The sequence below is a fragment of the Panthera tigris genome, chromosome D3 (genome assembly GCF_018350195.1).
Source record: "Panthera tigris isolate Pti1 chromosome D3, P.tigris_Pti1_mat1.1, whole genome shotgun sequence".
NCBI classification, from domain to species: domain Eukaryota; kingdom Metazoa; phylum Chordata; class Mammalia; order Carnivora; family Felidae; genus Panthera; species Panthera tigris.
In genome coordinates this window covers 2,427,482-2,453,191 of record NC_056671.1, presented here as the reverse complement: position 1 = coordinate 2,453,191, position 25,710 = coordinate 2,427,482, and the positions used below count along the sequence as shown (strand labels likewise).

At 49.8% G+C, this 25,710-nt stretch overlaps 1 protein-coding gene across 1 annotated transcript in view; it reads right to left on the bottom strand.

Moving 5' to 3' along the window:
* Positions 1-8,402: 8,402 nt before the first annotated feature.
* The window catches only part of LOC122232714 (transmembrane protein 132D-like), a 155,956-nt gene continuing 138,648 nt past the window's right edge, over positions 8,403-25,710 (bottom strand). The window contains exons 2-4 of the mRNA XM_042962801.1: positions 14,414-15,305; positions 9,825-9,915; positions 8,403-8,507 (exon numbers count right to left, since the gene is read on the bottom strand). Of these exons, the coding sequence (XP_042818735.1) occupies positions 8,403-8,507; positions 9,825-9,915; positions 14,414-15,305 (1,088 nt within the window). The remainder of the gene's footprint in view (positions 8,508-9,824; positions 9,916-14,413; positions 15,306-25,710) is intronic.

The following is a 25,710-nucleotide window of genomic DNA, read 5'->3' as shown; positions in this document are numbered from 1 at the left end:
CACACACAAACACACGCTCTGAAGAATTATCCAGTCCAAAATGTCAGTCATGCTAAGATTAGGAAACCCCCAGCCTTAAGATCAGAGTTGGGAAAAATTGAACCACAGAGTCTTGAGATGTACGGCCATGGGTAAAGGTGGTCCCAATTCAGCGTCAGCAAATCTGGGCTCCATTAACATGCAAAGAATCTCTCTGGGCCTTTGAATTTGTCATGATCTTTGGCTTTAAACTGATGAAAGCATTGAGTCAGCAGAGATCTATTGAGATCTATGCACTGTGGTTTTTGCGGATGCACCACCAGGACAAATGCCTGCTCACGTGGAGTCTGCAGAGGGAGAACACTAACACGGGCAAAGCACACTTACGGAAACAGCTGGATTTCAGGCAATGGTAACTTCTACGAAAACACAAACGAGGGGCGCCTGGGTGGCTCAGTCAGCTGAGCATCAGACTTGATTTCAGCTCAGGTCAGGATCTCACAATTGTGAAACACAGCCCCGCATCTGGCTCCGCACTGGGTGTCGAGCCTGTTTAAGATTCTCTCTCTCTCCCTCTCCCTATGCCCCCTATCCCACTCACTGCTCTCGCTCCCTCTCAAAAATTAAAAAAAAAACCCACAAATTAAAGGGGCTCCTGGTTGGCTCAGTCAGTAGAGCATATGCAACTCTTGGGGGTTGTAAGTTCAAGCCCCACATTGGGTGTACCGATCACTTAAAAATAAAATCTTAAAAAACACACACAAATTAAAGCAAGATGATATGGAGAAGGGTGGGATTCTACTTGAGATGCAAGAGTTAAAGAAGACTTACCAATATCTATTTGCCTATCCATCCACCCACCTACCACCCATCCATCCATCCACCTATCACCCATCCATCCATCCACCTATCATCCATCCATCCATCTACCCACCTACCATCCATCCATCCATCCATCCATTATCTATCCATTCATCCAGCCACCCATCCTTCGTCTATCCATCCATCCAACCATCCCCCCACCTATCTATCATCTATCCATCCATCCTATCCCATCTTTTGCACTACACTTTTTTGCACCTAATGTTTTGCAAAACTTTCATATCATAATAGCTATATAGTATTCCGTGAAATAACATTATGTGACTGTAAAATAACCAATGCCTTTAATGAACACTTAGCAATTGTAGTCATTGCTCTCTTATCTTCTGACACTGAATGGTGCTCAATGTTTCTGTGGAGAAGTCTAATGCCAGCCTGAATTTCTTCCCCTCTAAGTGACAGAGACTTGCTTTTTCTTGACAAAATATTTTAAAATTTGGCATGTATCACACACGCGTGCATGCACACACTTAAGTATATATAAAGCCCTGGTGGAAATACACACACACACACACACACACACACATATACAGTTTAAAAAGTGTTGGGGCGCCTGGGTGGCGCAGTCGGTTAAGCCTCCGACTTCAGCCAGGTCACGATCTCACGGTCCGTGAGTTCGAGCCCCGCGTCAGGCTCTGGGCTGATGGCTCGGAGCCTGGAGCCTGTTTCCGATTCTGTGTCTCCCTCTCTCTCTGCCCCTCCCCCGTTCATGCTCTGTCTCTCTCTGTCCCAAAAATAAATAAAAAACGTTGAAAAAAAAAAATTTAAAAAGTGTATCATGCATGGACATTTTAGAAGACAGTAAGCAAGCCATGTGCAATAAGCACCACAATGAAGAATGTCTTTGGAACCTCCTGTATGTTCCTCCCCATAAAATCCTCATCTTCCCCACTGACACCTACTATTCCGAATGTGGTATTCATTCCCCTGTTCTTTTACATTTGCGCCTAAATGAATGCATATATCCATCATCCATGAGCAGTTTGTTGTTAACTCGACGCCTACATCGCATCTTCACAGAAACGTACTTTTCTGCAACTTTCCATTCCGTTCCATAGTAGAGATCAGGGGTTGCTCACACGGATGTATCTCGCTGTAATGGAACAGTCTTCATGAATGCGTGGGATCCCACTGCAGGAATGTGTCCCAATCTGTTTACCCATTATCCTGGCAATGGTCACTTGGGGTCTGCCATTAGTGACAGCGTGGCTGTGGATATTGCTGGGGGCCTTCTCGCAGACGAGTGCGAGAATTTCTCTAGGTTCTATACCTCAGAAGTGGAAATTTGGTGTCACAGTCTATGCTTATCTCTCCTATTATGGGGTAACTCCAAACCACTTTCTTGTTTTTCAATTGACATCCAAGTTAGTTACCATAGAGTGCAAACATGATTTCAGGCATAGAATGCAGTGACTCATCCCAACAAGTGTCCTCCTTAAAGTCCCTTGCCCATTCAGCCCATCCCCCCACCCACAACCCCTCCAGCAACCCTCTGGTGTTTTCCTCCGACAGCAAGAGGTGAGGCTTTTCCAACAACTCTGGAGAGGAGGAGGCTGCCTGACTCTTGGCAACCGGGTGGTTATAAAATTGAAATGCATTTTGGTTTTAATTTGTTTTTCCCTAATTTCTGGTGAGATGTTGTATTTTTTCTTAAACTTATTGCTGCTTTGTGTTTTCTCTTCCGAGCGAGTCCCTAACCCATTTTTCTATTTGTTTATTTGCTTTTAATTGTTGAATTCTAGGCATTCTTTATATATTATGCATCCTAATTCTTTGTCGGTCTGATGTGTTACTAACACCTTCCCCAAGTTTATGGTTTGCTTTTTGATTTTAAAAAAGTACTTATGTTTCACACGTAGTCAAAAGTATCGCTGTCCCCTTGGTGGTCACTGTTCCGGTATCTTGTTGAAGAAATCTTTTCCCGCAGAGCTTATAAAGACTTCTTTACTATTTTCTTCTACATTGATTTCCTTTATTTTCCCCTCTGGATACTTAATTGATCCGCAATTGATGTGTATAAATGGCATGAAATAGAGATCGGGTTCCTTTCTTTCTCATTTGGATAATGCCCCCGTGCCATTTTTGAAAAATAGATCCCTTCTCACAGATCTATAATGGTAGTTCTGTCACACGAAGTCTCATATTTGCATGGTTATGGACTTTCAGCGACCTATCTGCATTTGTCTTCTCTTTAGTGTTTTACCCATCCTTGGCCTTCTGGTCTTCATACAGATTAAAATTCAACCTGTCAAGCTCCTTGAAGGATATCCCAGCTGGTATTTTTATTAGAATTGCATTGCCTCTACGTAATCATTTGGGGAGAACGGACAGTTTCACGACATTCCGTCTTTCTGTCTCTGAACACAGCACACCCACGTCTTTAAGTTCTTAGGAATATTTATTCTGCCTGAACGATTAGCTAACTATTTCATTATGATTGAAATTTCATAATTAGGTGATACTTTGGTATTGATTTTTTTAACTTTTTTTTTTCTGCAGCATTCCTTAGTTGTAATTTCCGTTTTATGCCATTTGGGGCCTCAATTCACATATTAGCTTTCTCGTCTACCTTACTGCCTCTATCTTTGTTTTCTTTGCATATCTGAATTCTTGAAATATTAAGTTCATATTCTTTTTTAAAAAAAACTCCCGAGCCATTTAAGCACTCACAGAGAAGTCTCTCTGTTTTTTCTCTCGGTTTACGTTTTCTTCCAAAATAAATTCATCCTCTCTCTTATGTTTGGCCTTCTTCCCTTCCTTCCCCGTTCCTTCCTTCCTTCCTCCTTCCTGCCTGCCCGCAACGTATTTACAGAATGTCCTGCCATCTTTGTTTTAAGCGCGTCTGTGTCCAACCTGGACAACTCTGACCCAGACCCAGGCCTTCCATCAGCGCTGACGTGCTGTGGATGAATTTCACTTGGCATGCTTTATCTTACAAAATGTGTTATCAACACCCGAGCTTTCAACAGCCTGAGGTCAGGGAGAGAGGAGGAGAGCGCAGTCAGGGCTTGACGGAGGGAGCCCTGTCCTCCCCGTATGCAGCTGTTTCCAAATACCTGGTGCCTGAGTTCACTCAACCCCGTGTGCACATCTTCTGCGCTCTTGGATAACCCTGGGCTTCAGGTGCGTACTCCAGTTCACCTCTGCCTCTTGGACCCTTGCCCAACACAAGAAAGGAAAAAAAATACAAGCACTGATTTTCACCTACACACAAGGAAGTTCACAGACTGGAGACAAATATATTATCTTGCCCCGCCGTGTTCTCTCTCTGCTGCCTGTAGGTCTTTCGAAGTTTGTATCTTATTTATTACATTTTCTGTGTGGCTAAATTCATTTCTTCCCTGCCTGAGACCTTCGGGCCTGTGCTCCCAGCTGAGACCGACACAGATGAGAACCCCCGATGACTGTCTTCTGCTTCTGGAACAAGGTGGAGTCCATCAGATGAGATATTCTGTTTCCATAAAAGGTATCTTCTCAATGGGGCGCCTGGGTGGCTCAGGTGGTTAGGCGTCCGACTTCAGCTCAGGTCATGATCTCACGGTTTGTGGGTTCGAGCCCCATGTCGGGCTCTGTGCTGACGGCTCAGAGCCCGGAGCCTGCTTCAGATTCTGTCTCCTTCTCTCTCTGCCCCTAACCCACTCGCATTCTGTCTCTCTCAGTCTCTCAAAAATAAATAAATGTTGAAAAAATTTTTTAACAAGATGTGTCCTCAAAGTGCTACCCCCACGTCAGGGATGAGATCCCATAGCAGACAACCGACCAGAGCACTTTGATACACAGCAGTGGTAAGAGGTGCAGAACTTGCCGGAAGACCGGCCAGACAACAGTGGCGCGACCTGGATGTCCACACCTGCGGGACGCTGCTAGCTATCCTGGGTCGGGAGGACACAGCCCAGAGCTGGGGCCGCGAGGGGCCAATGGCAAGGTCTCCCTGTAGGAATTGGAGCCAGGGCACGGCTGCCCCATGGAGGGGCGTTCACGCCTGAGCCAGGACCACGAAGCGAGCCAGAAGACGATTACGCAGACTTCGGCTTCCCACACGCAAGATTCCTGCCAACGGGTCCCCTCGGCCACGTGCACTCAGAAGCCCGACGCGGTCCGTGTAGGGCGTGTGGGGAACGCAGGTTCTAAGGCGGACCCAGCGGAGCAAGAGAAGGCGGGAAGGAGCTGAAAAGCAAGAACCCCGGGCACCTGCTCTGCTCCGTCCTCCGTCCTTGGTGCGTGTGTCACGACCGCTGCTCGACAAAGTACAACACGGTCTTCTTACACACGCCAACCTCACGTACCCGAAGTGGGAGCGGGGCTCTGCTGGGAGGTCGAAGCGTTCCCCCTGGAACTTGCTGAGGTCACCGGCTGAGATCGCTGCCTGGTCTACAGCATCCCAGAGAGTTTCTTTCCCTCGTGCGTCTGGGGCCTCGACGGGATGGCGAGAAGCCCGGGCCCTCCTGGTCCCTCCCTGTCCGTGCAGACGAGCTGGCCTTCTTATGTGGCAGCTCAGGCTTCAAGAACAAGTGCTCCTGGAGACCCTGGGGGAAGGTCAACTTGCTGCGGGCTAGCCTCGGACCCCCAGATCCTCGCGACTGCCCTGTTCTACTGGGAAAGCGGTGCGCTGAGGTCAGGGCAAGGCCAGGGGGACCGGAGCCTGCCTCCCCACGGGAAGAACGTCGGAGATGCACAGCCATGCCGAGCCCATGACCCTGTGGTCTCCCCTCGCCGAGGCTCGTGGGAGGGGGACACACGCGCTGTGGGTGGATGCACGGGGCCGATTTCTGGAAACTTCTGTCTCACTCTGGCTCACCCCACCACCAGTCCTTTCTGTGTCTGTTGATGCTGGTATTACTTCTGCTGATGTCCTTTTTAATCCACTGACTTTTCATACCTTCAGATTTGGGAGGAGGGAGGCTGACGTCTGGCTTCACTCTACCTTCTCATTCCAGAATATGCTGAGTTAGTGGCTTCCCTCAGTCATCCGGGGAAATGCCTTGTATGCAGCTTTAAGCAAGCGTGGCTTTTATTATCCTTTCCAGTTAAGGCAGACGTAACGTGAACCTCGTGTTAACTCCGCCCTTTGCAGAGTAAACTGACAATGCTGTTTGGGACTCCGGGTCACGTCTGCACTTCAGCCGGTCCCTGACATACTTCCCGGTGGATGGGCTACTTACTAAATGCCCAATCTGATGCCACACAATGCGCTCAAGGTTCCCTGTGGTCTTTGACTTAGACCCCACGACACCAGAAACTGAGGCTCTGGGAGCTTCGATGACCTTCCCAGGGCACAAAGTCAGGGACAATGCCAGGTGCCTGGGGCCCCGGACAACACACCCTGTGCCCTCCTCCCAGACCCCATGTGGTCTCCAGCAGGTGAACGCGGCCCTTGGATTTGAAAGTTCTGTTCCACATCATAGCTACCACGTGTGACACGCTGGGACAGGGCCACCGCAATCCACTACCGTCCCTCAGAGCCGCTGAACTCGCCGGGTTCCCACCGCAGTGGCTGATGCTGGACACACCTTCGCCGGTCTCCTCTGGAAAGCACTGGCCTGCGTGGGCACCTGCTCCCCGCAGCTCGATCCCTCGGGGAAGGGCCCCGTCCGGGTGATCTGCTCGCTGTCGAGTCCCCAGCGCCAAGCTTCCCACTGGACAAACGGTTGGGAAACAGCGAGAACACTTCGGGAACTCGTTCTCTTAAGTGACGTAGAGGCTGAGCCTGCCCCCCACCCTGCACTTGCGAAGACGAATTTTCTAGCAGGTGCTCTGGGGTGTGTGACAGCAGGGGTGTGTTCGCAGGACGTTAAGTCGATGTGTTAAGCTCCAGGGACTCTGGCAAGTTGTGTGACCCTCTGTGCTTCCGTTTCCCCTTCTGGAAAGGCGGGTAATAACTGTGGCCAATTCATAAGGCTCTTTCGAGGATTAAATGTGTAAAAACCACGTGAATCACTCTAAGCAGGGTCTGACACAGATAACAAGTGTTGGCTAGTATTATTTTTAAACATTTAAGTTTTTTTAATGTGTACTTCATTTTTGAGAGAGAGAGAGAGAAACAGAGTGTGAGTGGAAGAAGGGCAGAGAAAGAGGGAGACACAGAATCGGAAGCAGGCTCCGGGCTCTGAGCTGTCAGCACAGAGCCTGATGCAGGGTTCGAACTCACGAACCGTGAGAGCATGACCTGAGCCGAAGTCGGACAGTCAACTGACTGAGCCATCCAGGCGCCCCGGCTACTCTTATCACCATGGTTCCTACTGTTGCCGTGTTCCGGGGTCTCACGTGGCTCCCGGGCCCCGCACGTCCCCACTGGCTTCCTCAGAGGAGCCTGGAAGCGATACCCACACAGACAGAATCTGAATGTGCAGGAGGAGGACTGAAGACGCTCCCTCCAAAGCTGCTGACCAAAGACCACCTGAGACAGGGGCGTCTCCATGGAGACCTTCATGCGCAGATGACACTTAGGACCAAAACCCATGTCTGACTTCTCCTCGCCCAGGCATGGGGTGCCCCTCCACAAACGCAGCCCTGTGACCGGAGGTTGCGGGGGGGGCATGCAGAATGAGCCAGCCTGAGCTTGCTCACCCAGATCTGCGGACTGAAATCCATCCCCCGCCCAGCCCTGGGCCATCAGGGCGTTCCAGAGGGTGCCGGCACCAGGACCCTTTCCCTCCCACTGCTCTCAGTCTGGTTGACAAGGGGACCATGGGTGGCCCCACGACGCAGGCGAGATGATGCCAAGGCATTTCTAGGGACATGGAGGTCAGCCCCAAGTGACAGAGGCCAAACATGAGTGGCCGGGAGTCTGCAGAGTCAGACAAGACCACAGAGCACCCTGCTCAAGACAAGGTCTGTGTGGCCATCCCGAAAATAACAGCAAGGATTACAGCATTTAAAGCCAAAAGGCTGACCATCCTAAGAAATCCCTTTCGTAGGAATTCCGGCCGGACCGGCCCTCTGGTGGCAGGACGGACAGCAGCTTCCCAGGCCGTACCCGCACATTCTGCCAAAACCACATCCACACGTCGGTCCACCCGTCCCCAAGAGAACCTTCCAGAACCACGAGGAAGACAGGAACCGCCACGTCGACTCAGGTCCGCTCATTCTGTCTCCTCTCCCACATCCCTGAACACAGTGTCAAGAGGCAGACACTGAAGGGGAGTGTGGAGACCCTCCTTCCTGTGCCCCCCCAGCCCCCAGCCGGGTGCCCTGGTGCCCGGAGCATGACAGGAGCGTGTGGAATGCTTTCCTGGGCTTCGCGGCTTTCCCCCTTGTGGCTGTTTCCCCGGTCAACGGGAAGAGGAAGTCCATGCCTGTGGCTGACTTTCGCTGACCGTGACCTCACGTGCTTCCAGTGCAAGCAGCGAACGGTTTCTGCCTCACGGAGCAGACGTTCTAGTGGAAGAAAGAAGGTACGTTGCGTGCGGCTTAAAAGATTCCCAAGGACAACATGAGCGCTCAGAATGTCGCCTTCACTCTAAACTCTGAAACTCCCTGGGGGTAAGAGGCGAGCTCCCTCTGTAGATGATTCCTTTTGTCCCCAAGGACCAGAATCTCGCTCAATGGTCTTTAACTCGCTGGGGTGCCTTCTCCCGCAGGGGACGCATGGCAGTACCCGGGCACACTGTGGGGGTGTCACTACCGGGGTTTCTGTCCTTCGTCATCTCGCGGGTGCAGGCCGGAGAGGCCGCAGGACACAGGCTGAACCCCCACCCCCAACAAAATACTACCCGATCCGAACGTCAGCAGCGCGAGGCTGAGAAACCTAGCCCGCTCTACTGGCTTATCACCCAAACTGTAGAATCAATACCCAGACGCCCTTACGGAAACAAGCCCATCACCCCTGCAGAACTCCGAGGGACTCGGGCAGGTATGACGGCTTCAAGGAGGTGCAGTAATTGCGAACCTCACTCTAATTGTGAGCGTCCCTCCAAAGCAGGCAGAGCCGGGAGCAGGGGGACGGGGGCGAGGAAGGGGGCAGCCTCCCGGTGGCGGGGCAAGGGAGACACGCCCCCAGCCGCTGGCAAGGGTACCGTCGGCCAGGGTGGGTCAGCCTGGTAGGACGCGTCCCTGATGCAGTGCGGTGACCGTGGTTCTCCACCTCCGTGGTTTCAACCCCATGCCCCTCACAAGGTCTCGCCTTGAGAAAACCAGCAGACAACCACCCCTCTCCCTGCCCCCGCCCCTGGAGGCACATTCTTCACATCTCCCTACAGTAAAGTCTCAAAACTGCCAGGGTCATCAAAAACTATGTGTGAGTGAGGCACCTGGGTGGCTCAGTCGGTTGAGCGTCCGACTTCGGCTCAGGTCACGGTCTCACGGTCTGTGAGTTCGAGCCCCGCGTCGGGCTCTGTGCTGACAGCTCGGAGCCTGGAGCCTGCTTCGGATTCTGCGTCTCCCTCTCTCTCTGCCCCTCCCCTGCTTGTGCTCTGTCTCTGTCTGTCTCTTAATAATAAATAAACGTTAAAAAAAAACTAAAAAACAATGTGTAAGAAACGGTCACAGTCAGGGAATCTCAGGAGACCCAATGACCACACGTACATGACATCATGGACAGGCTCCTGGAACAGAAAGAGGGCAACGATTAAGGGAATACGAATGAAGTGTGGCTCATTAATTGTGACAAATGTAGCATACTAACGTACGATGTTAACAACACGGGAAACCAGCCGGAGACTGTCCTCCACGGACTTCACAACCTTCCTGTATGTCGACATCTATTCTAAAGCCAAAAGCTTCTTTAAAACAGACGGAACGCCCTCCTTTCCCTGTCCCCCTCTCACCCGCTGTCCACCCCACATGAGGCCGTTAATGCCCACTAGCGTCCCAGCCACGGGTGTCAGGGACCTCGCTGGGGTTTGGGGAGGCCCAGCACGCACCCCCTTTCCGAGGGCACCCCAGGTTCCCCATGAGGGAAACACCTCCTCCCGCGGGAGACGCTCTTAGTGACAGGCAGGGAATGGCCGGAACCCATGTCTCACTATGGGAGCCACACCGGGCCCCCGTGTCACTCCGGGCACAGGCAGCAAGTAGACACGAGAGCCAGCGGGAGCCTCCACAGAGTCTGTGCACCTGTTGTGAGCACGACAAGGACAGATGAAGGGGTTCACGCTGGCGGGTGGGAAGACGTGCTGGGGGTAGGCTGTTCCGTCCACCTCTTCTCAGACGCGACGCCCGGTGCCCCTTCTCTTATTAATTCTTGAGACCCACGCTATACATCCGGCAAGCCCTTTATTTATGTATTTTTCTTAAATGAGCCAGACGGAGATTTATGGTCTGCAGCTAAGACTATCACTGGCTACAGCATGGGCATATTTTACCTGGAACAGAGTAAGACGAGGGCCCTATTCTAGGTCAGGGCAGGTTCAAAGGCTGCACCCTTCAAGTGAATTGAGCTCAGGGCCAGTCTCGAGCCACCACATTCTTCTCCAACAACCTCAGGACCTGGCACAGAGGGCTTTTCAAGCCACCACGAAGCCCTTTCGAGCCTTACCCATCCCGGGCCCCCTTTCTCCCCTCATCAAATATTCTTATGTTGTTCTCTCACGGCCGCCTTCACAACCCTCATCTTTGCAAGAACACCTCCTTGGTAATAATGTCTGATTCAGAGACGACCTCGCGTCTGACCACCGTGCCAGACACGACGTACGTCACACGCTCTTGAGCGTTTAGCGAGGGACACGGCAGAGACCTCAGTAAACCGCCTGCGTTCGTTAGTAATCAATGATGTGTTCATTCACTCATTCGTTCAACCAACTTAAGAATATCTCTGACTCTGAGAAAAGCCCCCATTCATCTGAGTTTTGTGCCACTGTTCTGGACCTTTCCACCTGCACTTCCCAGAGCGGTCGGGAACCAAGCTCACGTCATGCAAATACTTGCCTCTAGCCCCACGTTCAGATCTGATGGCCCGGACCCCTTTTGAACTGACGTCCTGGGGGGAAAGGAACGGAAGAATAGGTAGGGGGCATGTGACAGAGAGCCCACATTCTTTTCTTCCTCCAGACACATAACCAGGTGATTAGAGACCTCGGATGCTTCTGAAATTGGCCCTCTGTGGGGGGAGAGACGGGACAGAACAGGAGGCAAGAACACAAAGAAAGAACCCAACTGCCATGGGACGCTTCGGTTGTCTCCTTGAAGGGAAACATTTCCTGAAATTAAAAGGGATCCTTAGATGTCTAAGGAATGAAAGCATTTATTTGTTTTTCCTCTTTTGTGGAGGTCTGCCCGGGAGAGCAGGAGCTACGAGGGAGAAGAGAATTCCTAAGATGACGAGAGCCCACCCAGTTTTCGTCTTCTCGACAGTTAACGCACACACCCGGGCATTGACACACACACGTATACGTATGCACGCATATGCACACACGCATGCAGACATATGCATACACACCTGTGCAAACACACCTACACACAAGTACACGTGTGCACACATATCCGCACACACCTGCCCACATGCACACGCACCTCCACACACGTATACACACACCTGCCTGCATATACACCTTCACACACGTACACATATGCACACATATTCACACACCTGCCTACACGCACATGCAGACATGCACACTCCTGCACACACACGTACATGTATGCATGCACCTGCTCACACACATCTGCACACACCTACACATATGAACACATCTGCACACACCCACCTGCACACACACGTACACACATGCACACATACCTGCACACACATGCACACCCACCTGCACACACACACACACGTGCACACACACACAGCTAAGGTTTTAAACCGCCCTTCCTGATGACTTGCAGGACACAACTGGGTTCCTGCCCTGTGTGTTAGCCCTGGTGCCACACTCAGGTCACAGGCTCAGAACAAGCAGGGGAGGTGGCAGAAGGCAGTGAACCACTGTCGGCAAAGAGCTCAAGGGGCAGCAGCCGCATGGACTGGAGGGCCCCCTCCTGCTGGTGGCACTGAATTCGGTCCCCTTCCCACCCTGGCCATCCTTCAGTGGCCATGAATGTCCTGCTGACACCTGACCTGTATACCGTAAGCCCACCCCTGACCGCGTGAGCATGTCCTCACGGAGCATCTAGAACCAGAAGCCACAAATGCAGACGAAAGCCCCCAAGGACACGCAGCTGGATCCTGCAGGGTCATTTATAGCAGGTGGCCAGCCAGACAGAGCAGACCCGCCCTCATTCTGAATATTTGGAGGCTATACTAAATTAGCGTCAAACTGACTTCATTAAAAAAGACACACGGTGGGGCGCCTGGGTGGCGCAGTCGGTTAAGCGTCCGACTTCAGCCAGGTCATGATCTCATGGTCCGTGAGTTAGAGCCCCGCGTCGGGCTCTGGGCTGATGGCTCGGAGCCTGGAGCCTGTTTCCGATTCTGTGTCTCCCTCTCTCTCTGCCCCTTCCCCGTTCATGCTCTGTCTCTCTCTGTCCCAAAAATAAATAAAAAACGTTGAAAAAAAAAATTAAAAAAAAAAAAAGACACACGGTCTTACTACTTTCTAATGATGAGAAATCAGACCGAACGCTAACAGCATGACCAGATTCAGGATCACCTCCAGCCGTTACCACAAACCCCAATGACTCACCAGTAACGACAGCGTGTGAAGGATGCAGCAAACACATCATCAGTGCTTTCCAAGGGGCACGAGGTGTGCCCCTCACCAGGTTCAACACACATATATGAACATTTAGTTCACAATGATCGTAACCGAAAAACTAAACTTTTTTACCAATTTCTAACCAGGGACTCTGAACGAACACACCTCTGCTCCACACCCCAAGTGCTCAAATCTTTACCTTCTAAGTGGCCACACCGGGGTGTTTCAAATGTGTCTCTTTCTGATTTTGCAAAGATGTGGACTCCTCAGATTATGTGGCCCAGCAATGCCAATTTCCGCTGGCTTTGTTACCGCTCGCCAATGACCGAGCGGCCCTCAGGACTCTGATGACCACGCACAGTGTGCGGTAGGCGGTCACCAGCTACAAAGCTTTCTGTGAAGTGTAATACTCCATATGCAACTGCGTCCCCCAAAAAGCTGGATGTGGACGTCATCTCCTGGAGAGTCAAGGCTTCAAGAGATTTGGGGCTTTCGCCCTGGGTTCGGGAAATCAACAATCAGCACTTGGCAAATCTACCGGACGACAGAGGGTCCAAAACCACCCAAGAACAAAGCTCCCCTTATTCCAAACCTTTGCCTTCTCTCAACAGAACAGCTCTCGACATCAACAGCCACCTCCACAAAGAACATTACAGAAGACCGTATGTGGAGAGGCAGAGAACAGAGCCAGCAGACCTGTGACCAGCTGCATCCAGGTCTGATTCCAGAGCACGGAGGGAGAGCTAATGAGGCCTCAGCCCCACAGATGTGTTTACGTGACCTAAATCCCTGTGGTCAATCCCCAGCTGTGCCGCCAGCCCACGCCGAAGGTTTGACCTGCCAGAATCAGCCGCGTTCAACCGTGAGATTAATGTTGTGCATTAGTTTCTGTTTCTTTGGTCAAGATTAAGAGGTCATAAATCAACAAAGCTTAAATGTGCACCGTATAAGCAAAAGAATGAATCCTTTCTGAAACTCACCCACCCCTTCACAAAGCCAAAGAGAAAGGGGAGAAAGAAAACAAAGAAAAAGCAGGTATTAAGCCCACGTGGAGAAGGACGAGAGAAGAGGACCATCACTGTGTGAACTCTAAAAACCACACAGACGCTGGGTCTCACGTACGCCAACAGCCCCTTTTCAGGGATCATGACAAATGTCATTACGTAGCACGTGAGACCGCATCACTGCGTTCGCTAACAACGTCAGGGCACTTTGAGTGACCCGATCAGTCACGCCCAGATAGCTGTATAGTGAAGTCTGTCTTGTGTTTAAAACAAACAAAAACCGATCTAATGAAAATCCAATCAAGCCAAGGCCAGTAGCTTCTGTGACATATTACATCCCAAAGAGAAAACTAACCCGTTCTTTCCCCCCAAAGTACCCAGTCCTCCGTTTAAATGTCTTCTTGTCTTTGGTACACTCCTAAGTAAGTAACACTCTCAACAAATTCTACTATATATTCTTCACACGTTATGCCCTTTTGTATTTCGAACACTGCGTTCTATTTCCAGAGAGAAACAAAGTGAGGCTGGTACCGTATCATACTGAGAGCTCACGGGCTCGGAACAGACTTGAGTTGGCAAAACCCTATCGTCTCTCCTTCCGACAACCGTCGCGATCCCATTCGCCGACTCGTTTCAACTGCGAGCACCGGGCTCCCGATGCTCCAAGGGCCCCAAGGGACCTCGCTAGTATTCCTACAACTTCTGAGGAGACCCCGCCCTCAGGCAAAGGCGCACATCAGCGTCCCGCGGGCTGCTCTGGGAGGGCCCGGACCACCCTGGAATGAAAATGTCTTCACCACCAAATTGCCTACCGGGAGAGGACAGCCCGTTCTATTTTCCCGGAAAAGGGGGTTCATAAAACTTGGGAGGCAGTAACTCAGCGCTCGGGGTCAAAGAGTGGGTCTCTGGAGGCACCGTGTGGCCTCAGAGGCACACGGACAGGTGCGCACGGACAGGCGCCGCCGGGGAACTCACCTCAGCGTGAAGCGATCGGCGCTGCAGTTTCGGGACACGGCCACAGGGAAGGTGAGCACTTCGCCCTGCCTCGCCGTGCGGGCCGAGTACCGGATGGCCACGTTGCTGTCCAGACGCAGCTCCCTCAGGGCGGGCCTGCTGCCCGTCTGGTAGAGGAAGACGCTCCCGATCCTCTGCAGGCGGGGCGCGGCCTCCTCCGGCCCGTCCCTCCCCGGCCGGATGGAGTTGCCCTTCCTGGCGTCCCCGCCGCCGGCACAGTCCCCGCGCCCGTCCCCCGGCTGCACGGCATAGTAGAGCTCCACGGGGCTCCCCTCGGGCGGCCCCGGCGCCTTCTTCCTCCCGGCCAGCACGGTGGGGGGCCCGAACCAGCCGGCCAGCAGCTCCAGCTCGGCCACGCACAGCCCCAGGGCCCCCTGCAGCCGGCAGCCGGCCCGCACCTCCCGGGTCTCCCGGAAGGCGAACACCCGCAGGCAGGGCAGTCTCTCGCCCGGGCTCCGCGCCGCCCAGTCCCGGCCCAGCAGATGGAAAAGCACCTGCACCTTGGGGCGGCTCAGGTACACCTTGTCCCGCACGATGTGCGCCCTCAGCTTCCAGTTGAGGGAAAACTTGCTGGTGAAGCCGAAGGGGCTGGAGGGCAGCATTAAGTCCTGGGGCACCACCTGCTCGATGGAGAAGGGCCCGTAGCTGGCGTTCAGCACGGGCAGCCGCCTGGATTTGTAAATCAGGAAGGATTCCACGCGGGACTGCAGGCTGGAGTTTCTCATGATGTCCTGGTTGGCCTCCTTCAGGAAGAAGGACACGTCGGTGTTCTTGATGTGGTAGGTCACGGGCAGGTAGGTGGGCAGCAGGGAGAACCTCTGGATACTCTCCAGGACCCCGCGGCACTCGGTCACTGCGGGAGGGAATCGGGGCAGAGGCGTTAGAAACCCGGGGCGGCATCTCCGCGTCCCTTTGGCACAGATCACCCCCTTTGTCCCAACCCCCCAACTCTTTACCCAAACCTTCTAAATCATCCACTCACTTGGTACGAAGTATGTCGCTCTTATTTTTTTAGTATTTTTAAAGTTTATTTACTTACTTGTTTTGAGAGAGAGAGAGAGAGAGTGAGCAGGGGAGGAACAGAGAGAGAGGGAGACACGGAATCCCAAGCGGGCTCCGCACTGTCAGCTCGAAGCCCGACGAGGAGCTCGAACTCACGAACCTGTGAGATCGTGACCTGAGCTGAAACCACGAGCCGGACGCTTAAGTGGCTGAGCCGCCCAGGCGCCCCATTGAGTATGCGGTTTTTAAAATGGGGTTGTGCCTAAAACTTACTCTTTTTGCTCAAAGGAGAGGGCACCCGGCATCGGGAAAGTCTTAAGAGTGTGCAAGCACCAGAAAGAGGAGGCTGTTCTCGTTAGCTCCGTCGGACAGACGGACGGTAGGTGGAGAACTCACTTCCTCAGCGCGGGGACTGAGGCTGCGTCCACCTCCCACCCATGACAGACGTAAGGACACGCCGGCCACTGGGAAATGACAAGGGACTCGGGGCAAAGGGAAACCAAAACGGGCCATGACAATCACGCGGACGTCACGCGCACCCCACGGGGTTATGCTGAGAAATGAAAAGCCCGGAAGGATCTGCTGGGAGCAGCACTCCACAGTCACAGGAGAGGACCTGACCGCGGCACGGCAGACCCGCGTGTCCCGAGGCAACCGGCCCTTCGCATCACAGCCGCACCCCCCCCAAAAGCCATCTTGATACTAGTCCATAAAAGGTATTCTTTTCTTCCCTCGCTGAACATAGCCCTCCGTCAGGGAGCGGGGGCAAAAACCCAAGCTGTTTTTACAGTACGCCTTATTCTCTGTAAGAAAAACACAGACGCAGAAACTGCACAATGCAAGAACCAATTTAACGGCTTTTAGAAATGGACATTATTGGCCTTGGGAACACTGACTTTCCAGGCAAAGTTCCACAAGTCACACAAAGCCCTTCTCATTAGGAGCCATGTAATTATCTCTGGTTATTCAGCGATAAAAGCTACTCGAGCCCGGACACTCATTGTGCCAACCTGCTTCAAAGGCCCGCGTGAACACCTGTTCTGGCACACGACGCCTCCCCGAGTCTGGACCCCTCTCAGCAACTGTCTGCGAGCAGAAGACAAAGCAAAGGACTCAGCGGAAGGGGTCCTGCGCTCGGCTCTGCCGTACGTGTTTGCGAGGTGACAGGCGCTGAACCTCTCGGCCCCTCGGGGGCCGGTCTGCAGAGTAAGCGCCCCGATCAGGGCACCGAAGAACCGTCCAACCACAGCACTGCCGGGAGCTAAGCTACGCTCACTCCACTTCTGGACGCGAAGCCGGTTCGCGACGGACGTTCGTCCCGAGCGTAGCGACAGTCGCGAGTGAAGAACTCTCTCAGTCCCACGGCTTTGTCAACCCCAGGCCAGGCGGAGTCCCAATCAAGCAACAGGGTTTGTGTGGTGCTGACCCAGTGGAAGCGGCCGAAAAGTGAGCAGCTGTGACTGACCGGAACAGCGACGTCATACGGTTCAACCTCACGAGGAGGACTTTCTGTTCCCCAAAATCAGAATATCAGAGGTAGAACCAGACTCTTTCATTCCTTAACAGGATTCAATTTTTTAAACTTTCTGGACATCACTCGGGAGTCATGTTTCCTATCCTCCTGTATTTTCCCACGTGAGTTTTAGTGAAAACAGAGAACATGTAGTGGATCTGCCGCTAATGTTCTGGACTGAACGCTTTGTCCCCTCACTGGCGCCCCGTCCCCACCCTCTGCTGCGCTCCCGCCACGCTCAAAGTCACTTCTCTGAAATGCTTCCCCAGACTGCATGATTCTGGGCCACGAGCCCCATCCACGTCCCACACGCCCCCACGCAGGGTGGGAGGGTGCCCAGAAAATTTCGGGTACCCAATAAATATTTGATGAATGTGTGAGTGGTTGGGCCGACAAATGAATTATGCCGTTAATATTACAAAGAGTGGATTATACGTTTACAGCGGGATTTTAGCTGCCATCTTCTGTCCGCCATCTCTTTATAAGTGGAATCCTCGATCCCATTACAGGCTCCATGAAACAGTAGCGATGTGGGGCCAAGGAAGACACAAGCCTCTCCAGGCAATGAGATCTCTGAAGGACCTACATCAATGACACAGTGTCTCCTGATTCTTTTTTTTTTAATGTTTCTATTTTTATTTTTGAGACAGAGAGAGACAGAGCATGAGCAGGGGAGGGGCAGAGAGAGAGGGGGAGACACAGAATCCGAAACAGGCTCCAGGCTCTGAGCTGTCAGCACAGAGCCCGACGCGGGGCTCGAACTCATGGACGATGAGATCATGACCTGAGCCGAAGTGGGAGGCTTAACCGACTGAGCCACCCAGGCGCCCGTCTCCTGATTCTTAAAAAGACACCTGGGCACTCGACACAACAACTGCCTTGAGCCGTCCACACCAGCTTCTCATTCCTTCCAGAAACTGCCAAAACCAAACCACCCAGTTACAGAAAGTTAAACATCCGTGGTAGACACCAAAACTGTGTGCACTTTCCTGTTGAACCCCTGACCCCCACTCCTTGAGGACACCAAACTTAATTGTGCAACTAATTACACATTCCAAGGGCAATGACTACGGGTCCTCCGACTTTATTTGGGAAAGCAATAAGGGGAGGTCACAGCAAACATTGTTGAGAGGGAAGTAATTTCTAAGCTTTCTTCCGCAGGTGGCTTACTTGTCTTTTTGCCTGGTATCTGACCCGCATGTTTATTGCTTAAAAGCGCTCCGAGTTGACCTAAAGCTGGTGTTATTTCTTTGTCCTTCCTTTTTTCTTTTTCTTCCTTTCTTTCTTTCTTTCTTTCTTTCTCTTTCTGTCTTTTTCTTCCTTCCTTCCTTTCTTTTTCTTCTTTTTAACCAAACTGCAAAACTCATACCAATTCCGTTCCACAGTGCACAAAACGGACTAAGAAGTAAAACTCATTACCCTTGAATCCCCACAGGGGTGGCTACTATAACCTAAGAATACCAATTCTCCATCAACATGAGCAAGGTGTCAGATAACCAAGAAGCCATGCCCGGTAGAGCTCAATTAATAACCCATTAAGAAAAAAATTACATTTGGTTTTGAAGCCATGGCTTTAAACAGTAATTTGAAGGAAAGCGACATGTTCCCATCTTAAAGCAGTTCAGAGTGGCATCACAGAGATTTTATATTAATTCTAGCATTTTTGAAAAGATAATTTTTCCCTAAATAGTAACTTTTAAGAAAGATGGGGAAGATGGCAATTTGAGCACAGACTTTCATACTTTCCTCTGGGCGGGCCAGAAAGCAGTCACGGAGGGCATAGGGTAACAAGTAGAAGGGTCATTACCTGCACTGACCATGAGGTTCAGCCTGCACGCCAGGAACCATGGGAGGTCCTGAGAGATCACAGGCGTTCTAACCCCACCCGCCAAAATACAGGAAACCAGGATCAATTTCCAATAAACAGAGACATTGCAGGGCCATGCTTAGAAAAGGAAGTAAATCAATGTGTTATTTATTTGAAATTCAAATGTAACAGAATTCCGTAACTTTATTTGCTAAATCTGGAACCCTAAGCAGAGCAGGCAGCCGGGTAGAAACTACCAGATATTTCTCTTTTTTTTTTAATGTTTATTTATTTTTGAGACAGAAAGAGAGATAGAGAGTGAGTGGGGGAGGGACAGAGAGTGACAGAGACAGGGAGACGCAGAATCCGAAGCAGGCTCCAGGTTCCGAGCTGTCAGCACAGAGCCCGACGCGGGGCTCGAACTCACGAACCGCGAGATCATGACCTGAGCCAAAGTCGGACGCTCAACCGACTAAGCCACCCAGGCGCCCCTAAACTGCTTGCTATTTCTAGGAGCAAAAGTCCTGAACCCCATGGATCCTATGCACTTGGTGAGCTCCCGATGCTGGCAGTGAACTTTTGCAATTAGCTGAGTTGAAAGACCCAAGAGGAAGCCTGGCCTCTCGCATAGAAAGCCCCAGAGTCAGGGTATCCTGCTGACAGGGAACAGAACGTGAGACATAGGCTCCCACTGCTCCTGGGATGCACCCAGGCCAACCTTAAACTGGTCCAGAGCACAGTAGCTGGGCATGTCCACAAACCCAGTGCACCCTTGCACTGCTCAAGCTGCAGGGCCCCCCACACAGGGTAATGAAGGATCAGCACCCCCCCAGGTGAATTTCTGTCATGAACACTATTAGAAGAAAGAAAACTAGGGACAGAAGAATGCACTCAATTGTGTGAAGGGATATTTCCCTGCAAGAGACTTCCCTCCTACAGAGACAGTGAAACAGAAAAAGCAAAGAAACAAAAAGCAGAGAGGAATGGAATCCACATGCAAAAACAGCAAAGCAAAAGAAACAAATTTAAAAAGGCATTCAAGAGGCCAAGGAAGGACACAGCTTTGAAGAATACTCATCAGAGGGTAGGGACGTGCATGTCACCCAGGACAACTTTTAAGCTCCCCACAATTAAGACCGTCTCGGCCCTTTGCCATTTCTAATGCGATAAAGACTAAGGGGTAAGAATCTGGCAGTATTAAAAGTGAAGGATTTAAAATGGTTTCAGAGGCAATAAAACAGATTTGAGAAAGCAGAAAATTGAATCTATCATATGAGAAGGGGAACTTTGGAAGCTTTCCCTAAAGGTAAATGGTAAAAGACAAAGAAATTGAAGCGGCCAGGGACAGACTGCCAACAAGTGAGTCACACATCAGTTGTACAGGGCAGAGAGTGGGGCTTTTGGGGAAGATACCAGAAAAAGCCAAAAGCAGCATCGTAGAAAGACAACCGAGAAAAGAAAACGTTCCTGATTAAAAACAAAAAGAAACCTATTTCACCTAATTTCAAGGAAGCAGAGATCTGATTCCACACACCTCCTACCTGCCCCCCCACACCCCCCATCCAGTGACTCCAGGCCCTGGGCGCCAGTCCCCCACGGTGGCAGCACGTAGACCATGGAAACAGACAGACCTTACGGATCAGGGGTCACCCTCCCCGTCTCCTCCCAGAGCCAGCTGTTAAACGTTCCCTGTCTGACGACTGGGGTTTCGCTCCCCACAAGCCACTGGGCTCTTATGGCTTTGCTGTTGTCCTTCCTGTTTGTTGTTACCCCTCAAAAGGTTTCCGCGGCTAGGCAGTGACTCCCACGTCAAATCTGTACCCTGCAGCTCACCGTTCACAACGTCCTGGTATTTATAATGGTTGTAATGGCCGGTTATAATGGCCTCTCCCCCAAAGCAAATCTCTAGCTGGAAAGATGCCATCGGTCCCAGCCTACAGCACGGCCATCTGGGGGCTCCGCTTCTAGGCAAGTCAGCCCATTCATTCGCCCCACTCCCACGGGGTCTCCAACACGTACGCAGTCCTTGATGCTGTTTTTCTCCTTGGGTATGTAGCAAACCCCCTCCAAGTGACTTAGGTAATAATTATGCTTCTTTACTTCCAGACGCTGTCTTGTATGCTCTAGAGGGGTGGGTGACCCCGCGATGCTCAGCAACCCCACGTGGCAGGTGCTTTGTATCACCCTTACTTGGCAGTGAGGAAAGGGAGATGCTGAGAAGCTGAGTGGCCTGAAGTCATGCAGGTGGTTAAGTGGCAGACACGATTCACACCCCAGAGTCTGGCTCCTTTACCACCACACAATGTGACCCTCCAGGAGTGAGTCAAGGACTCAGCCCTGTTTTGTTCGTCTTTCCATGCAAATCCATGCCTTTCCTAGAATGTGGCATGAGTGTCAATGGCACCACGATTGACGATTCCCAGTGGTGCACAGAAAAGCATATTTTTAAAATCGCAATGAGCCAGGCATTTCTCTTAACAAATACGGGAAACAATGTAATTCCTACATCACGTCCAAGAATCATGGATAACACTGCTTAGGTTGACACTATGGGAGTGTCTGTCTACACTGGCAGCATGGATTACAAGCAAAGGGCTTAAAGAACCTACTGCTGCTCGAAAGTTATGAAAACAACACATGTGGGACCGACCCCCGGAGCAAGCGCAGAGCTGGGCAGTTTGGGGGCTTTATTACCTATTCATGAGAATGTTAGCTCCAGAAAAACACATGAGTGGTTCTTCAGGATCTCTGTCAATAAAAGAACACTTTTAGAGACACTTGCGGAGAACTGCACCCCTCCCCGCCACCGCCCCGTTTCCCTGCAGCACTGGGAATAAGGAAGAATGTCCCAAGATGGAGATTAACACATTTCCTTTCCATGCACGGTTCTTAATTGGATTCCAAAACCCAAATTTGTTGTTTCAGATATTTCAGAGGCGAATCTGTCTCCATTTCCCAAGCACGTTTTCATGCCTTGAATGAGTCAGGCAATGGGCATTTTACTGCCGCTTCTCCAAGGAGCAGCCAGTGGCACAGGCAGCACCCCCCACCCCCGTGTAGATCTAAGTGTGAGAAGCGTCCCACTTGAAGAATCATTTGTCATGAAAAACGTGTTTGGAGGCTGTGAAGTTATCTTCAAAGCAAGACACGCTTCTGCTTCTGTGGTCACAGTGCCCTTCACAGTACGGACAGACGCTCTCCAAGGTGCTGAGGAGACCAGCTTAAACAAGAGGAACAAGGTCTCCATCCCCAGGACACCACGTCCTGGTGAGAGGGGCACATTTAAAACACAAGCGATGAATCCCTGCCACATGACCCAATGTAGCAGCAAGTGCCGTGTCGGAAACAAAGCAGGGCTGGAGGGTGGAGGGTGGCACGGCCAGTCACGTAAGACTTCCGCCTACGACAGGGAGAGGCAGTGAGGAGTTCTGTAGCCCTGTATGTATCACTCACATTCAGTCCTTGTCAGTCTTGACATTTCACGAGCTAAATGCAAAAGCCTGGAAATGGAACAGAAACTCCAACGGTCTCAATCGGGAACTCTCAACTGAGGACTACGGAGGGAACTGGTCATTGTAGAAAGTCGTTTTGTGCATTGCTGAATATTTATCAGCAACCCCGGCCTCAACCCACCAGATGCCAGTAGAACCCCCTTGCTCAGCTGTGACAGCCATTCATACCTCCAGACATTGCCAAATAACCCCTCCGGGTACAGTTGCCAGATAAACACAGGCACTTATTTAAATGTGAACTTCAGAATAACAATGAATGTTTTTCTTAGTGTAAGCGTGTCCCAAATATTGCACAGGACATTCATTGTTTATCCCAAAATCGAATTTAACTGGAAGTTCTGCATTTTTATTTGCTCTATCTGGGAACCCTCATTAGGAAGCAAAACCACTCCTGAGAACCACTACTCCAGTTTTGCAATGTAAACACTGTATGTACGCACGCCATGTATGTATGGATGTACGTATGCGTGCATACCAGTAACAGATTTACAGGCCAAAGGACACAATCAAATGCTCTGACCATGCAGATTAGTGAACGCACAATGGCAACTGACCTTCCAGACAATCAAAGATGAGATTAAAGAAACCAGGATCTGTTATTACCAGATTCTGAAAATAGAGCTAAAACTCTATTTTTGTCTCTACGAACACGACTAGAAAAGTCACGTTCAATATAGCGTATTTTTCCTCTCAGACTCGGCAAACAGTTTTTAACTCACAATGAACAATGCTGTCCAGAGTTCAGCCACAGCTACACTGGCAAACAGGGCTTGGTGTAGAAGCATGTCTAGGGCCATATTGCCTAAAGATGACTGACGCATCTAAGAGAAGGTTGGCCTCATTCATCGTATGCTTTGCCATCTATTCCTAGACTTGAAAAAATAAGGAAATGCACAGGACAGTCTACATTTTAAGAATGTTCAGTGCAGTGTCAGACTTAAAAACATGGCAACAAACTAAGTATCAAGTGAAAGTGTATATAACCACTCCAAACCCGTTAAAACAGCCGAAACACAAAGTAACGACAACAGCAAGTGCTGGTGAAGATGTGGAGGAAAGGACCTCTCATTCATTGTTAGTGGGAATGCAAAATGGTGCAGCCAATTTCAAAATCAGCTTAGCAATTTCTTACAAAACTAAGCATACCTTTACCATCCAATCCAACAGCCACGCCCCTTGATAATTACTCAAAGGAGCTAAAAATTGATGTCTACCACAAAACCTGCCCACGAATGGTTGAAGCAGCTTTATTCCTAATTGCCACAACATGGAAGCAACCAAGATATCCTTCAGGAGGTGAATGGATAAATAAATTGTGGTACATCCAGATGATGGAGTAGAATTCACCGCTGAAAAGAAATGAGCTGTCAAGCTCTGAAGACATAAAGGGATTTTATATGATTATGGCTAAGTAAAAGATGTCATTCTTGAGGAGCCACATTCCGTCTGATTCCATCTACATTACATTCTAAAAAGGCCAGAACTATGAAGCCACTAAAAAGATCAGTGGTTGCCAGAGAAGTCTGGGGGATATTTGAACAGGTGGAGCACAGAGCGTTTTTAGGGCAGTAAAAGTATCCCGTGCGTTGCTATCAAAGTGCACACATGTCATTATACATTTGTCAACCTTATTCTTGCTAACCATCAATATTATTTGGATTTAGCATCATGTGTACATTTTCTGATGCTCGTCGTCTTTTACTGGTGATCCTCTTACTTCAAATGAATAACACCTCTGGGCATAGTTTATCTTAGGCTTTGTTGATGTAAATCATTTCCTTCACCTAAGTTATTTAAGAATATTTTCGCCACATATAGAACTCTATCTAGATTGGCAATTACTTTCATTCAGCAAGCGTCAGTCCATCGTCTTCTTACATCCATAATTTATGTACATAAGTCTGCTGTAAGGCTCATATTCCTCTTTAGAAGATAATTGATCTCTCTTCTTGTGGCTGCTGTTAAGGTGTCCTCTTTGTCATTTGTTTTCAGAAAAATTCCTAAGATTTGTGTAGGGGTGTGTGTGTGTGTGTGTGTGTGTGTGTGCGTGTGTATGCATGCACTATTGGGATTTCATGTTCCTTCTTGAATCATCAGCTTAAAATCTTTCACTAGTTTTGAGAAATTCTCAGCTGTAATTTCTTCTTCAAAGTCTTTATACCTTTTTATCTCCCTTCTCTCTCAGACTCCAATTATACCTCAGTTAGAACTTCACACAATGTCACATATGCTTATTACCATGTTTCTTCTTACTTTCTTATTTTTATTTGTGTATTTTCCAGGGGTCTATTTTTCAGTCCTGATTCTCACTCCAGCTCTGATTAATCTGCATTATAACACATATATGGAATTTTTAATCACATTAATTATACTTTTTCAGTCTAAAATTCCCATTGTATTTTATTTGGTAGATTCTAGTTTTCTGCTAAAATATCCTATCTTGCCATTTGTTTACTTAAGCATATGGATCCCATTTATTTAAAATTATATATCTAGTAACTCACCTCTAACATTTGTATTACCTCTGTGCATGTTTCTATAATCTATTTCATTCTTTTCATCTTGTCTTCTGGTTTACCTAGAATGTCTCTGTTGAGTGCTAGGCATATGAATAAAGGGTTATCCAGAACACCCAGATGGAGTTATATTTGTCCCGGATGATTTAATTTGCTTCTGGAAAATAAGCAGAAGAGGGTCATATCACCTTTATCCAGTAGGAGTTGATCTGATTTGAAGCTGGATTATAGTTTTTGTGAGGTCTAGTTATTTCCAGTATTTTTCTTACCCACAAGGTAAAGCCTTCAAAAAATCTCTCTGAAAGCCTAGGGACTTTACCCCTATTTCTTGGCATAAAGATCAACTACTTTTGTTTGCCCAGCTCCACGACATTGTGAAAACTTCATTTGGCTTCCAGCCCCCTAGCTACTACTTTCTTCTCAGCTTTTAAGTTTCTTTGTCTTGTACCAACTAAGCAGAAGCAAATGTCCTGAGGGGAAACATCTCACGATGTTGGATTTGCCACAATGTGCCTCCCTTTCCCCCGGCTTCTTTACTCCTTAATATCCCGTCTGCCTCCAAAGCTCACTAATGCCTTAAAGCATTTCTTTTTCCACTGTATTATTCAGCTTTTCTACTCAGCAGGAAGTCTGGTCTACCAGCCTGAAGCAAATGTCACACAGGTTATTATTGCTTGAATAAAATGAAGATATGTAGTTTATAATGCAAAAATGCATATTTTATAGTCTCTAAGATCCCATTAATTTTTAAATAAGCCATTATTTTATGTACCACTAAGAGATTAAAGGATGACACTAAGCTTTTCATTTTTCTTTCGTATACTTACTGCAAATTTATTTAAAACTATTTACACATAGCGGCAATGAATTATGAGCAGGTATGACCTGGACGGCAGGTAATACTAGCA